The sequence below is a fragment of the Micromesistius poutassou genome, assembly GCF_964030765.1.
Source record: "Micromesistius poutassou genome assembly, chromosome: 19".
NCBI classification, from domain to species: Eukaryota; Metazoa; Chordata; class Actinopteri; order Gadiformes; family Gadidae; genus Micromesistius; species Micromesistius poutassou.
This window is the reverse complement of record NC_140289.1, coordinates 10,651,270-10,664,671: the sequence shown is the minus strand read 5'-3', so window position 1 is coordinate 10,664,671 and position 13,402 is coordinate 10,651,270. Positions and strand designations below refer to the sequence as shown.

The following is a 13,402-nucleotide window of genomic DNA, read 5'->3' as shown; positions in this document are numbered from 1 at the left end:
GGAAATCTCGGCCCGGACGTCCGCCAAGTCCCCGTCAGACGATAGCCGATGGGGCTCCGAGATTAATCTAATACAAACATTTGATAAATTGAATATATCCCCCCGAACCGCACTCCACAGCACACTGTAGAGAGGGTTTACAGAATACTAGTAGATGCTAGGTCTATGAGATTGAATAAAGATATCATGAAGAGCTAGGTCATGGTCAGGGCAGCAATAACTCAATTACTCATCCGCATGTTCCTGGGTCTTTCAGTCAAGGTTTACATGAATCAGACACATTCAGAACATTTTCAAACAGACACAAAAACCACAGTCTCTCCACATTGCGCAACGTGTTTCGACATCATTTTTCAACATCGCAAAAATAAATCCTGACATCATGACACCACCCAACCATAAAGGCCCTCTAGTGAAGGTCAAGTACAAGCCCTGACCCCTCTCCACTGAAGGACGAGAGAGAGAGAGAGAGAGAGAGAGAGAGAGAGAGAGGGAGAGAGAGAGAGAGAGAGAGCTCCTTCTGGGGACGGTAGAGTGGGCAGTAGGCTCTATACAGCGTGGGCAGTAGGCTCTATACAGCGTGGGCAGTAGGCTCTATACAGCGGCATAATAATAATAAATGTTATTTATAACGCACTTTACATCAATCAAATGATCTCAAAGCGCTACATTGCACAAGAACAAAGGGAAACAGAAACATGAAAACAACCAGAAGAACTAAGGCGAGAGAGAGAGAGAGAATATACAAAAAACTCAAACACGGGCACAGAGGCGCACCGTGACAGACGTGACGGTTCAGAGCAGCAGTCCGGCCAGAGGCCTTTTTTCCAAAAAGAGAGATGGGTTCTGAAGCGCTGGGCCCGGCGGCGGACTGACCCCGGTGCCTCTGCCCCCGTGCGGCCCCCGTGCGGCCCCCCCCTTGCAGGACGGCCGCGGCTTCGGCATCGGAGCGCTGGTGTTCGGGAAGCTGCGGGGCTTCTCGTGGTGGCCCGGGCGCATCGTGTCCTGGTGGATGAGCGGGCGGAGTCGAGCCGCCGACGGCACCCGCTGGGTCATGTGGTTCGGCGACAGCAAGTTCTCTGTGGTAAGGAAACGCGCCGTTGGCAACACGCGCGCGCGCACACGCACACGCACAACAACAGGCCTGTGATGACGGTCACCCGGGAGTCACCCGTGGGGGGGGGGTTAATTAGTGGATCTCTCTGTCTCTCTCTCTCTCTCTGTTTATCTCTCTCTCCCTCCCTCTCTCTCTCTCTCTCTCTCCCTCTCCCTCTCCCCCTCCCTCCCTCTCTCTCTCTCTCTCTCTCTCTCTCTCTCCCTCTCTCCCTCCCTCTCTCTCTCTCTCTCTCTCCCTCCCCCTCCCTCCCTCCCTCTCCCTCTCTCTCTCTTGCTATGTTTCTGTCTCCTTTTGAACTCCCTCCACTCAGTTGTACTCTCTGGGCGATCTTTCTGTTGTTTGCTTCTTGCTGTCAAACCATCTTCAGTATTATTATGACAGCCAGCTGTAAGCAACGCGCGTCGGTGGCTTGTGGACGGCTGATGATGGACAGCAACAGTTAAATCTCTTTGTTAAGTCTCCTTCAAACAGTTAAATTGTCATATTTATACGTGGTTCTTCTTATAATGAGTAAAAGGTCAAACTGATGATAAAACGTTGCCGTTCGCAAACTCTCTCTCTTTGCAGGTCGGTAGGGTACAATAAGCTGTTAAATGCTAAAGGCTTTAGAAAAACCTTCAAATGTAGAACTCAACAAGAGGCTCGGCTTTCTTTTTCAAAGCAAGGCATTAAAAAAGCCGCCTCCTCCTCCTCCTCCTACTCCTCCTCCTCCTCCTCCCTCTCCTCCTCCACTGTGTGCAGGTCTGTGTGGAGAAGCTGATGACTCTGAGCTCCTTCTCCTCCGCCTTCCACCAGTCCACCTACAACAAGCAGCCCATGTACCGCAAGGCCATCTTCGAGGCTCTGCAGGTACGCAGGGACAGCGTGTGTTGGTATGGCGCCACGGCCCCCCCCCACTGTGGCCCCCCCCACTGTGACCGTGGAGGCAGATGTAACGGCTGTCAGTGCAGTCTCCGTTTGAAGCTGTTGTTGTCGATGCGTGGTCGAGGATAACAGTGAACAGGGACCAGGAACAGTGGTCTGGTTTTGGATCCTATCTTAATACACTAAATGTGTATTGTGTGTGTGTGTGTGTGCGCGTGCGTGCGTGTGTGTGTGTGTGCTCTGCAGGTGGCGAGCACCAGGGCGGGTTGGCCCCTCCCCTCCTGTGATGCGGGCGATGACGCTGAGGGCCAGGGGGTGGAGCTTCAGACCAGACAGCTGATAGAGTGGGCCATGACCGGCTTCCTGCCCAGCGGACCCCAAGGGCTGGACCCTCCAGAGGGTACACACACACACACACACACACACACACGCACACACACACACACATATGCACAGGCACAAACACACACACACACGCACGCACGCACGCACGCTCACTCACTCACTCACTCACACACTTGCCCACATGCACTCACTCACACACACACACACTCACACTCACACTTGCCCACTCACGGTCACATACAAAGACATATGCATGGTGCACACACAGGCCAAATATAGACACAAACAAACCTGAAAATACGGACCAAATTGATATCAAGTTGCTAAGAAAATGTTGGCCAGCCAAGTAGAGAACAGTAGTAACCAATGAGAACACAGTACTATCAGAGGAGAACACAGTACTATCAGAGGAGAACACAGTACTATCAGAGGAGAACACAGTACTATCAGAGATACACAGTACTGTCAGAGGAGAACACAGTACTATCAGAGGAGAACACAGTACTATCAGAGATACACAGTACTATCAGAGGAGAACACAGTACTATCAGAGATACACAGTACTGTCAGAGGAGAACACAGTACTATCAGAGGAGAACACAGTACTATCAGAGGAGAACACAGTACTCTGGTAGTAAATAGCTAAATACACGTGTTGTGGCTGAGAAAGTGCCTGCAGCCCCTTTTATACGCTCTGCTAATGCTCCCAGTGTGTGTAGTTAGCAAACACAAATGAACAATACAATGGAAAACATACGATGGAATGAACAAAGCATCGCCGTGTTTTCAATAAGGAAGACACAACACTGTATTCGCTGAACAATATCGATAACGTATTTATTCCAATGATGTCTATTCTTTGTCGGTGCATAATATGTAATACATAATAGGGGAAGTTCAAGAACAGAATCCCACTGATGACCTGCAGTTACCCCCCGCCTGCCGCCAGTGGAAACACCTGGCGTGGGTTTAAAAGCGGTAGCGGTCGCGGTGATGCCAGTTGTCATGGTAGCCCTGACCCTCCACCCTCCCCCCTCTCGCAGAGGAGCGCAACCCGTACAAGGACGTGTACCCGGAGACGTGGGCGGAGCCTGAGGCGGCGTACACGCCCCCTCCCCCCGCCAAGAAGCCCCGCAAGAACACGGTGGAGAAGGCCAAGATCAGGGAGGTGATCGACGAGGGCACCCGAGGTGAGAGAGTGACGCCTCACCCTTCACTTCACCACAGACGATGTGAGGAGAGCGTGTTATAACCGGCCGTCCGGTGCTATGCTGCATGTCGTCCCTTCTGTTCTCCCCACCACTGTCATTTCCTTAAAGGGGAATTGACACCGCAGGCGAGAGAGAGACGTGAGCGTGACGCAGGCGTGACGTAGGCGTAGCGTAGGCGTATCAATTCACACCGCCGCCGTTTATTTCGCTCTATTTTCAAGATTCATCAGATAACACGTCATAACCGAGACGCTTCAGAAACGCTTGAAAACAGAAGTGAAGCGTAAAGTGAAGCTTTGGTCGGCCGTGAGACGGGCGTAGAACGCTGCCGGTGTGAATCGGTGCACTAGTCTGAATGGATTCTGTCTCTAGCCGAAGTCGGACGTATGACGGCCGACTAAAAAACGTGGCGGTGTAAATTGGCCTTGAGGCACAAACCCCTTTACAAATAGATATTTAAGGGTTAAGAGGAGATAGAGATGTTTAAAACGGCATGGACATGTCCTGTAGAAGTAGTAGCACTAAACGTACTAGCTCATGGAGGATTTGTGTCCGATTTGGTGATTATGTGTGTATGTGTGTGTGTGTGTGTGTGTGTGTGAATATGTTTTACTTTTGCTATGACCTAAATTATGAAATGACCTTTTTCAGAGAGACTCATCTGTGAGGTCAAGAAGAAGACCAGGAACATAGAAGGTGAAATGGATATTTAAAAGCTATTAAGCCTTTTTATAACCTTTTATAAAAAGGCTAACCCTATAAGCCTTTTTATATTTTATAACTAAGTTCAATTAAAATGAATGATCAAAACTACTTTCATACATTTTAATTATTTAGAAAATGCCTATCTTTTCCATGCTATGTTTTACACACACTAATAAATACAGGCAGTGAATGAAGGCACAGTGGAGTGTAGTCAACCTGAATAAAGCGACACTCCCTGACTTATAGCAGTCGAACTTGTGTTGGTGGCGGTGGTTTGTGGTGTGAAAAATCGTACACTCATTTCATTCAAAGACTTCTTTGTTTTTGAATGAAGTTCCCAGAGTTCGCAGGTTCACATTATCAGCATATCATTTAAAACTCTCACACACACACACGCAGTATGCTGATGGTGTGTGTGTGTGTTGCCTCCAGACCTGTGTATCTCCTGTGGCAGTCTGAACGTGTCCCTGGAGCACCCCCTCTTCATGGGGGCCATGTGTCAGGGCTGCAAGGTGAGCCACACAGCGCCATCTGCTGGGGCGCAGTCATACTGGAGGTTATTCACCTAGACCGTGTTAATCAATTAAACAATCAATACACACACACATGCACACACACACACACACACACACACACACACACACAAAGATGCACACACTAATGCACACACACAAACACACATGCACACATGCAAGCACCCAGACGTGTATATTAGTGCATGTGTAAATGTGTATGTCTGTGTGTGTGTGTGTGTGTGTGTGTGTGTGTGGTGTCCTTTGGCAGAACTGTTTTCTGGAGTGTGCGTACCAGTATGACGACGACGGCTACCAGTCCTACTGCACCATCTGCTGTGGCGGCAGGGAGGTGCTGATGTGTGGGAACAACAACTGCTGCAGGTCGGTACTGAACACAGAGCGCTGAGAGAGCAGGCACTCTGCTCCTCTCCGGAGAGGGAGGGCCGTCATGTGTTGACGGCCCTGAGAGCAAACAGACAGGATATGAGTGTGAATCCCGGGCGGTTCTCCGTACCGCTAAATGCTCACTTATTGTTATTCTGTGTAGAAAATGTGGATTTTGAGACCTGATAGTGTGACCTGTGTGTGCGTAAATGCCTGTGTTTATGTGAACTTGAGAGTGTGTGTGTGCGTATTCATGTATATAGGTATGTATGTGTGTGTGTGTGTGTGTGTGTGATGTGTGTGTGCATGTGTGATGTGTGTGTGTGTGTGTGTGTGATGCGGGTGTGTGTGTTTGTGTGTACCTATTCAAGAGTATATATGTGTGTGTGTGTGTGTGTGTGTGCATATGATTGTGATTGCTTGTGTGCGTGCATGTGTTTGTGTGTCCATAAGCGTCTGTTGACATACACGCGCGCGTGTGTGTGTGTGTGTGTGTGTGTGTGTGTGTGTGTGTGTGTGTGTGTGTGTGTGTGTGTGTGTGTGTGTGTGTGTGCAGGTGTTTCTGTGTGGAGTGTGTGGACCTCCTGGTGGGCGCGGGCTCGGCGGCGGTGGCCATCAAGGAGGACCCGTGGAACTGCTTCATGTGCGGGCCCCGCAGTGGCCACGGGTTGCTACGGCGACGCGACGACTGGCCCTCGCGGCTGCAGCTGTTCTTCGCCAACAACCACGAGCAGGACTTTGTGAGTGGTGGAGGGAGGGGCGAGGGAGGGAGGGAGAGAGAGAGGGAGAGAGGGAGAGGGAGGGAGAGAGAGAGGGAGAGAGGGAGAGGGAGGGAGAGAGGGAGGGGGAGAGAGAGAGGGAGGGAGAGAGGGAGGCTGAACGAGAGAGAGAGAGAGAGGGGGAGGGAGGCTGAACGAGAGAGAGAGAGAGGGAGGGGGAGAGAGAGAGGGAGGCTGAACGAGAGGGAGAGAGAGAGAGCATAACACAGCGTAATGGCGGTGTTGATGTTCCTGTCAATCTCCTTCGCCTTCTCCACTATTTCCCTCGCTCTCTTTTCTAAATAACGTGGGTCGCCTCCAGTGTGTGTTATACCTTCTTGCTCTGTGTCAAGTCACTCCCTCACTCTTATTCTGTGTGTCTCTCTCTCTCTCTCTCTCTCTCTCTCTCTCTCTCTCTCTCTCTCTCTCCGTTATAGGAGCCAGCTAAACTATATCCCCCTGTAGCAGCAGAGATGAGGCAACCAATCAGAGTCCTCTCTCTTTTCGACGGCATCGCCACAGGTTCGTCTCTATATTTGATGTCCCACTAAAAATGTACCTGTGTGGGTGTTTGTGTGTGTGTGTCTGTCCGGGTCTGTGTGTATTCCAGGTTAAATTTCAACAATTTGAAAACAAACAAGTAATTTCAGGCTGGCTTCACTAGATCAATTATCATTTCATCGCATGGTTGAAAAAGCACCTTTACGACTGGGGTGTGTGTGTGTGTGTGTGTGTGTGTGTCTGTGTGTGTGTGTGTGTGTGTGCGTGAATGTGTGTGGTGTGTATGTGTGTGTATGCGTGCCTGTGCATGCCTGTGTGTGTGTGTGTGCGTGCCTGTGTGTGTGCGTGTGCGTACCTGTGTGTGTGCGTACCTGTGTGTGTACCTGTGTGCGTGCGTGTGTGTGTGTGCCTGTGTGTGTGTGTGTGTGTGTGTGTGTGTGCCTGTGTGCGTGCCTGTGTGTGTGTGCGCGCATGTGTGCCTGTGTGTGCCTGTGTGTGTGTGCGCGTGCGTGCCTGTGCATGTGCGTGTGCCTGTGTGTGTGTGCGTGTGCCTGTGTGTGTGTGCGTGTGCGTACGTGTGTGCGTGTGTGCGCGTGCAGGCCTGCTGGTGCTGCGGGACCTGGGCATCCAGGTGGAGCGCTACGTGGCGTCGGAGGTGTGTGAGGACTCCATCACGGTGGGCATCGTGCGGCACCACGGCCGCATCATGTACGTGGGCGACGTGCGCACCGTCACACACAAACACGTGAGTGTGTGTCCCACACCGCCCTCCCACCGCCACCCCCCCCCACCCACCCTCACTCCCCCTCACTCCCCCTCCCACCCCCTCCCGTCCCTCACCCCCCACAGCCTGGACAGCGGATGTTACGTTTGTGACGCGTTTGTTCTCTTGTGTTTGACTCCGTTTTTGTTACACACTACGTCCGTCCGTTGACGGATCTCATTGACTTTGCATTGGGGGAGGGGGGGGGGCGCTCCCGCAATGCATTGTGGGTCTGTCGGCTCTGTTTGCCTCGCGTCAAGAAGCTGAGAAATGCTCCGACTTTTCAGGCGGCGACGGATCCGTCGGCCAATCAGATATGCGTTATGCAAATATATACGTACGCAAATACAGTGTCCAATGAAATCGCCCTTGTAATGCAAAACACGTGGATATGTCAAAAAGCCCCCGTACCTCAATCATCCGTTGACGGACGGACGCAGTGTGAACGCAGTGTCGGTGCCTCACGACGATCGCACAACTGCACATCATGTGGGGTGTAAATGTTGTGTGTGTGTGTGTGTGTGTGTGTGTCAGATCCAGGAGTGGGGCCCCTTCGACCTGGTGATAGGGGGCAGCCCCTGCAACGACCTGTCCATAGTCAACCCCGCGCGGAAGGGCCTCTACGGTAAGAGTAAGTCTAGGAGCCCCATAGGTCTCTCTCTCCCTCCGCCCACCACACACTCCTCACGGCCGGTCAGGCTGCAGAATCACTTTCACATTCCACTCCGTCTGCTCCTCTGCTGATTAGGCATTGGACCATTGAACGCACTAAAAACCCTTCCAGACGTTCCTTAATAGAGATGCTTTTTTTTTACGGCGGGTTGGCTTTTTGGTCATTTGGGCGGCATTAACGTTGCTCCATTTCTCTCTCCCCTCCTCTCTCTCTCTCTTGTTCTCCCCTCCCTCTCTTCCTCCTCTCTTTCCCCTTTTTCTATCTTTGTCTCCATTTATCCCTCCTTCTCTTCTTCTCTCGTCCTCCCTCGCTATCTCCCCCTCTCTCTCTTCACCCCTCTCTTTCCTTCCCTCTCTCTCTCTCATCGCCGCTCACTTTCTTTCCCTCCTTTCTCTTCTACCTCTCTCCCACCCTCTCTCTCTCCCCCCTCTCCTCTCTCCCTCCCCCCTCTCCTCTCTCCCTCCCCCCCCTCCCCCCCTCCCCCCCTCTCCCCAGAGGGGACGGGCCGGTTGTTCTTTGAGTTCTACCGGCTGCTCCACGAGGCGCGGCCCAAGCCCGGCGACGATCGGCCGTTCTTCTGGCTCTTCGAGAACGTGGTGGCCATGGGCGTCAGCGACAAGAGGGACATCTCCCGCTTCCTCGAGGTGAGGCACCCCCCCCCCCCCCCCCCCCCTCGCAGCACCCCCACCCCACCCCTCCCACGGCCACGCCACCGAAGCCTCATTTACAGTCACCGCGCCGACCCCGCCGACGGACGGCGAAGGAAAAACACAGTGACAGGCGAAAACGGCGCGCGGTGCATTCGGCGGCTCGTCGCCTGTCACCGCACCTCTGACATGTCGAGCCTCAGCACGTCCACCGCACCGGGTGATGACATGTGGATGACACGGCCGTGCGGGGACTGCACGGACGGCACAAGGCGCTGACTATAAATGAGGTTTACACCCTATAGCTGCAGCGTCGCGTGTCTGTGTGTGAGTGTGTGTGTGTGTGTGTGTGTGTGTGTGTGTGTGTGTGTGCCGTTGCACACACAGGTGAGTTGGAAGAGCGGGTCGGTGGCGGTAGCTCCGCCGTATCTTATGGTGTGAGGCAACCGCTGTTGCCGCTTGTGATTTGAATGCATGCCAGGAATGTTGCCATCAACCTCCAGGCGTTGACGTTCATTAGACTCCAAACGCAAGAGCTGTCGTCGCCGGCCGTGGGCCTTACGTCACTTTGTTACCTCATTCGGCGAAAGATGGTGACTTAACTCGCATTTATTTATTGATATGAATGAGGGAGAAAAAAGCCTTCATGAAAGCTGTTTGCTGCCGGTGGGTTTGACTTGCCTTTGGTTGGCTCACAGAAACCCTGCAGAATGAAACAGAGGGGTATGGAAGTCCTCGAGTTGCAACATGCATGTGCCACGCGCCTTCGTTCACAGAGAAAAGTAGACAAGCCATCGCCATCTACGCAAGATTCTCTCATCGATAAACACGCAGGAAGCAGACACCCACCGAAGCTCGCTAACCCTCCCTCTGCCCCTAGTGGAGACCTGTGCAAAATATAGATCTATAAATATGATATATTTTTTTATTCATATAAATATAAATATTCCACACTGTGTCCCACTCCTGCTCGCTCACAGGCCGTGGACCCTTGGCTCTGATGAATCCTAGGGTCCGTCCGTAGGTTCTAGGTGGTCTGACCGCAGCGTAGGACGGGCCCTGTCAGGTACATCCTGGTCAGGACCCCTCCATGAGCCTACCATGATAGGGAGCAAAGTGTTGGGACGCAGCCACAAACTTAAGTATCTCCGATAGAAACACAGTAGAAAGGCGTTCTTACTTCCGGTTCAGAGCTGCTGGATGGTTTTGCTGCCCTCTTGTGGCGGCGGCAAGGCGTGGCTTTTGTAACCTGAAATGAGTTCCCTGTACTGAGTGTGACCGCTGGCCTTTTGTTCCCCGCAGTGTAACCCAGTAATGATCGACGCCAAAGAAGTGTCCGCTGCACACCGCGCCAGATACTTCTGGGGAAACCTGCCGGGCATGTCCAGGTCAGACACACACACGCACGCACACGCACGCACGCACACATGCACATACACACACACACACACACACACACACACACACACACCAAACCCCATCTACTGCAAACACATATAGAAAGAATATTAGTGGCTGAAATCTGAAGATTGACTCCAGCCTGTGTGTGCGCGTGCGTGTGCGTGTGTGTGTGTGTGTGTGTGTGTGTGTGTGTCCACAGACCGTTGGCATCCATGACCAATGACAGACTGGACCTCCAAGACTGTCTGGAGCACGGGCGCACGGCTAAGGTACCCTACCCTTGTGTGTGTGTGTGTGTGTGTGTGTAGGTGTGTGTGTGTGTGTCTGTGTGTGTGTAGGTGTAGGTGTGTATGTGTGTGTAGGTGTAGGTGTGTGTGTGTAGGTGTAGGTGTGTTTATGCATGTGTGTATATGCGAGTATGCATTTTATTTGTTCGTAATCATAAAGTCAATGTGCATGTGAACCATCTTATTATCATCTTATGATTTAGTCACAATGAAGCATGACGAGAATAGTCACCTGATTGGACGACAGGCAACCTGAATGTTCTTAAGTCTCCTCTAAGTCTATCTCTGTAATTGTGTGAATGGCAACAAAGCTATTTTAAAATGTGCACGTTTTACAAAAATCACACAAATTCTTGCAACGTAGAATGTGCTGATAGAGTTTATTTGTCTGTGTGTGTCTCTGTGTGTGTGTGTGTGTGTGTGTCTGTGTGTGTGTGTGTGTGTGTGTGGTTGTGTGTGTCCTTGTCTTTGTCTTTGTCTGCATGTATGTTTTGTGTTTGTGTGTGTGTGTGTGTGTGTGTGGTGATGCCCGTCTCTATGGTGTGTGTGTGTGTGTGTGTGTGTGTGTGTGTGTGTGCGTGTGTGCGCGTGTGTGTGTGTGTGTGTGCGGTGCGCGGGGGTCTCTCCAGTTTGAGAAGCTGCGCACCATAACCACGCGCTCTAACTCTGTGAAGCAGGGGAAGGACGAGCACTTCCCCGTCTACATGGACAGCAAGGAGGACATCCTCTGGTGCACTGAGATGGAGAGGTACGTGTGGCCCGCCTGGTGGGGGGAGGGGGGGTGGGTCAGGGTGACCCCCCCCCACCCCGCCAACCCCTGGAGATATTCAAGAAGTGTTACCGTGCGCTCACACCGAATGCAGCGCAAATATATGATATCGACGTTATAGAGCTCCGCGATTCACCGTAATCTCTGTCTCCTCCGTGTTCCGGACTTCCGGGAGTGAACGTTTGACAGGCTGTCGTCACGACTCATTTCAAGAGAAGTTCGTGGAAAAGTTTAGGGTTTTTGCGTTCACACACGTGAGTTGAATCACGTGACATCTGCGTGAACCAGGATGTTCACGTCGCGCCGCTCATCGATTCGCGCCGAAGGTTCCTCCGGTGGAAGAGTCGCCCCTGATCGGCGTCTTTGCGTTGACTTTTGCGTGGAATCGCGCCGCCCTCTTCTTTCTCGGTGTGAACGCACCGTCAAAGAGTCTACAATTCGTGAATGTCATTTGAAGGCCTTAAAAAGGCGTTAAAAAGCATTGAATATAAACCGGGTAGGTCTTAAATATTTTCTGTGACAGTGGGCAGAGGAAAAATAATCAATTCCTAACCAATGAATGTCCAACGTTTTTTTCTGTGTTTTACGTGAAATCAATGTTTACCGGCCGCCCCCGTGGAGGAGCGTGGGGACCTCTGCGGCGGTGTGGCCGCTTCCTGCGCCTGCGGGACGCGTCTGTTGTCAACCAGCAGCATTACATCTGGGTCAACACATCTGCATACTTAAAATACAATGACAGGTTGAGGACCTTACTTGCCGATATGCTGTCAGGCCGTGATATTGCTGTTAAATGGTGTTCTTAGTATTAAAAAAGGCATTAAAAAGTCTTAAATATGAACTGGTTACCTGGTAACCCGCAGATCTGTGCACTAAACTATGACTGTTAGGCACTGAGTGCATGTTGGCGACGTAGAGGTCATAGGTCGGTAGCTGCTGTGTGTGTGTGTGTTCCCCTCTACAAGCCAGCCAGTTGTAGATAGGAGGGTCTTGATAACAGTGTTTTACTGGGGGGGGGGGGGTACATCGCTGTATGCGTCGCGAGTACAGGCTGTGTTCCGTACATCCAGTTTAGGGATCGACCATTGTGGATTTTGTCAGGGCCGATACCGATTCTTTTTCATCAGCCTCAGCCGATGACCGACACGCCCGTACCGATGTCCTTGAGCTGATGTTTGGAGCCGATGCTGCTGTTGCTCCCTCAATTTACATCAAACAAATGACACAATGATGATAACAAGTGATTCAAGTCTCAATTTAAAAAAGTAACATTTATTGAACTGTCTGTAAATCAAGCGGGGGAAAAATAAAAAATAAAAATAAATATATATATATTTTTAAAAACGTCCGATGCCGATACACGTTAAAAAAAACAACGTGAATATGAGCCGATATGTCGGTGGATCACTGATCCAGTCCCTTCAGTCTCCCGGCTGCAGCGTCTCCATCCTGTCCCTCTGTCGCCCCCTGCAGGGTGTTCGGCTTCCCCGTGCACTACACCGACGTGTCCAACATGAGCCGGCTGGCCCGCCAGAGGCTGCTGGGCCGCTCCTGGAGCGTGCCCGTCATCCGCCACCTCTTCGCCCCGCTGAAGGAGTTCTTCGCCTGCAACTAGCTCCTGTCTCCCCCCCCACTCCCTCCCTCCCTCCCCCCTTCCCTCCCTCCCTCCCCCTCTCTCTATCTTCCTGACCCCTGCTGCTTCCACAGCAAGCAACTACTACCGAGACGCTCCTACCCCCCCCCCCCCCCCCACCACCACCACCACCACCACCTCTCGACAAGGACCCACAGTGACACACGCACACACGGACATTGACAGACGCACGCAACGCAGGTGACACACATACGGACGCACACACACACGGCAAAATGGGGACAGGATGACAACGCAAGAAAACACACACACACACACACAACATCATGTAAAAAAAAAAGAAACTAAATGTAGCCGCTGGTTTATAGTGAGGTGAATGTGAAATACATGAAATACACACACGTGTACACACACAAACACATTGTAAAGGACTGCTTCTTCCGGAGCCTGTATAGCTGACTGCAGCTCCCCCCACTCCTCCCCCCTCTCCACCCCCTCCCCCCCCCCCCCCCCCCCCCCCCCGGTGCTAACCTGTTTTCTATCAGCTCAAGGTGATATCTACTACATCACACATGTACACACACACACACACCCACAGGCCATGTCCGCGCTACACCAGAAAAAGGTGTTTTTGTGCTATTCAAACGTACGGTCAAATGTATACTTCCGATAAAACACGTGGTGAAGACGAGAGAACGGGTGGGAATCTTTTGACACAAACATGTTGACATGTATCTGGTGGAGTGGGGACACGGCCGTCAACACAAACAAACACTTTCTTTGGTGCAGGATTTATATCTACAGATTATCCCTCTAACTACTAACCTCTGTCTTCTGACTTTACTCTGTGGCAAAACATGCCTGGGGAAAG

At 51.8% G+C, this 13,402-nt stretch overlaps 1 protein-coding gene across 3 annotated transcripts; it reads left to right on the top strand.

Annotated features, from left to right (window-relative positions):
* The first annotated feature begins 616 nt into the window (after positions 1-616).
* On the top strand, positions 617-12,998 carry dnmt3aa (DNA (cytosine-5-)-methyltransferase 3 alpha a). 3 transcript variants are annotated; one of them, XM_084484183.1, is made up of 16 exons: positions 617-1,084; positions 1,859-1,966; positions 2,228-2,381; positions 3,370-3,516; positions 4,189-4,233; positions 4,675-4,754; positions 5,026-5,138; positions 5,698-5,881; positions 6,337-6,421; positions 7,000-7,145; positions 7,698-7,794; positions 8,332-8,480; positions 9,786-9,871; positions 10,084-10,153; positions 10,849-10,919; positions 12,411-12,998. In XM_084484183.1, the coding sequence occupies exons 1-16, from the start codon at positions 1,013-1,015 to the stop codon at positions 12,550-12,552; spliced, it is 1,749 nt and encodes a 582-aa protein (XP_084340309.1). In that variant the 5' UTR covers positions 617-1,012; the 3' UTR covers positions 12,553-12,998. The 3 variants fall into 3 exon arrangements, with proteins under 3 accessions (XP_084340309.1, XP_084340307.1, XP_084340308.1); XM_084484181.1 differs by having other exon boundaries at positions 618-1,084; positions 10,801-10,919; XM_084484182.1 differs by having other exon boundaries at positions 619-1,084; positions 7,698-7,788; positions 10,801-10,919.
* The last annotated feature ends 404 nt before the right edge of the window (positions 12,999-13,402 follow it).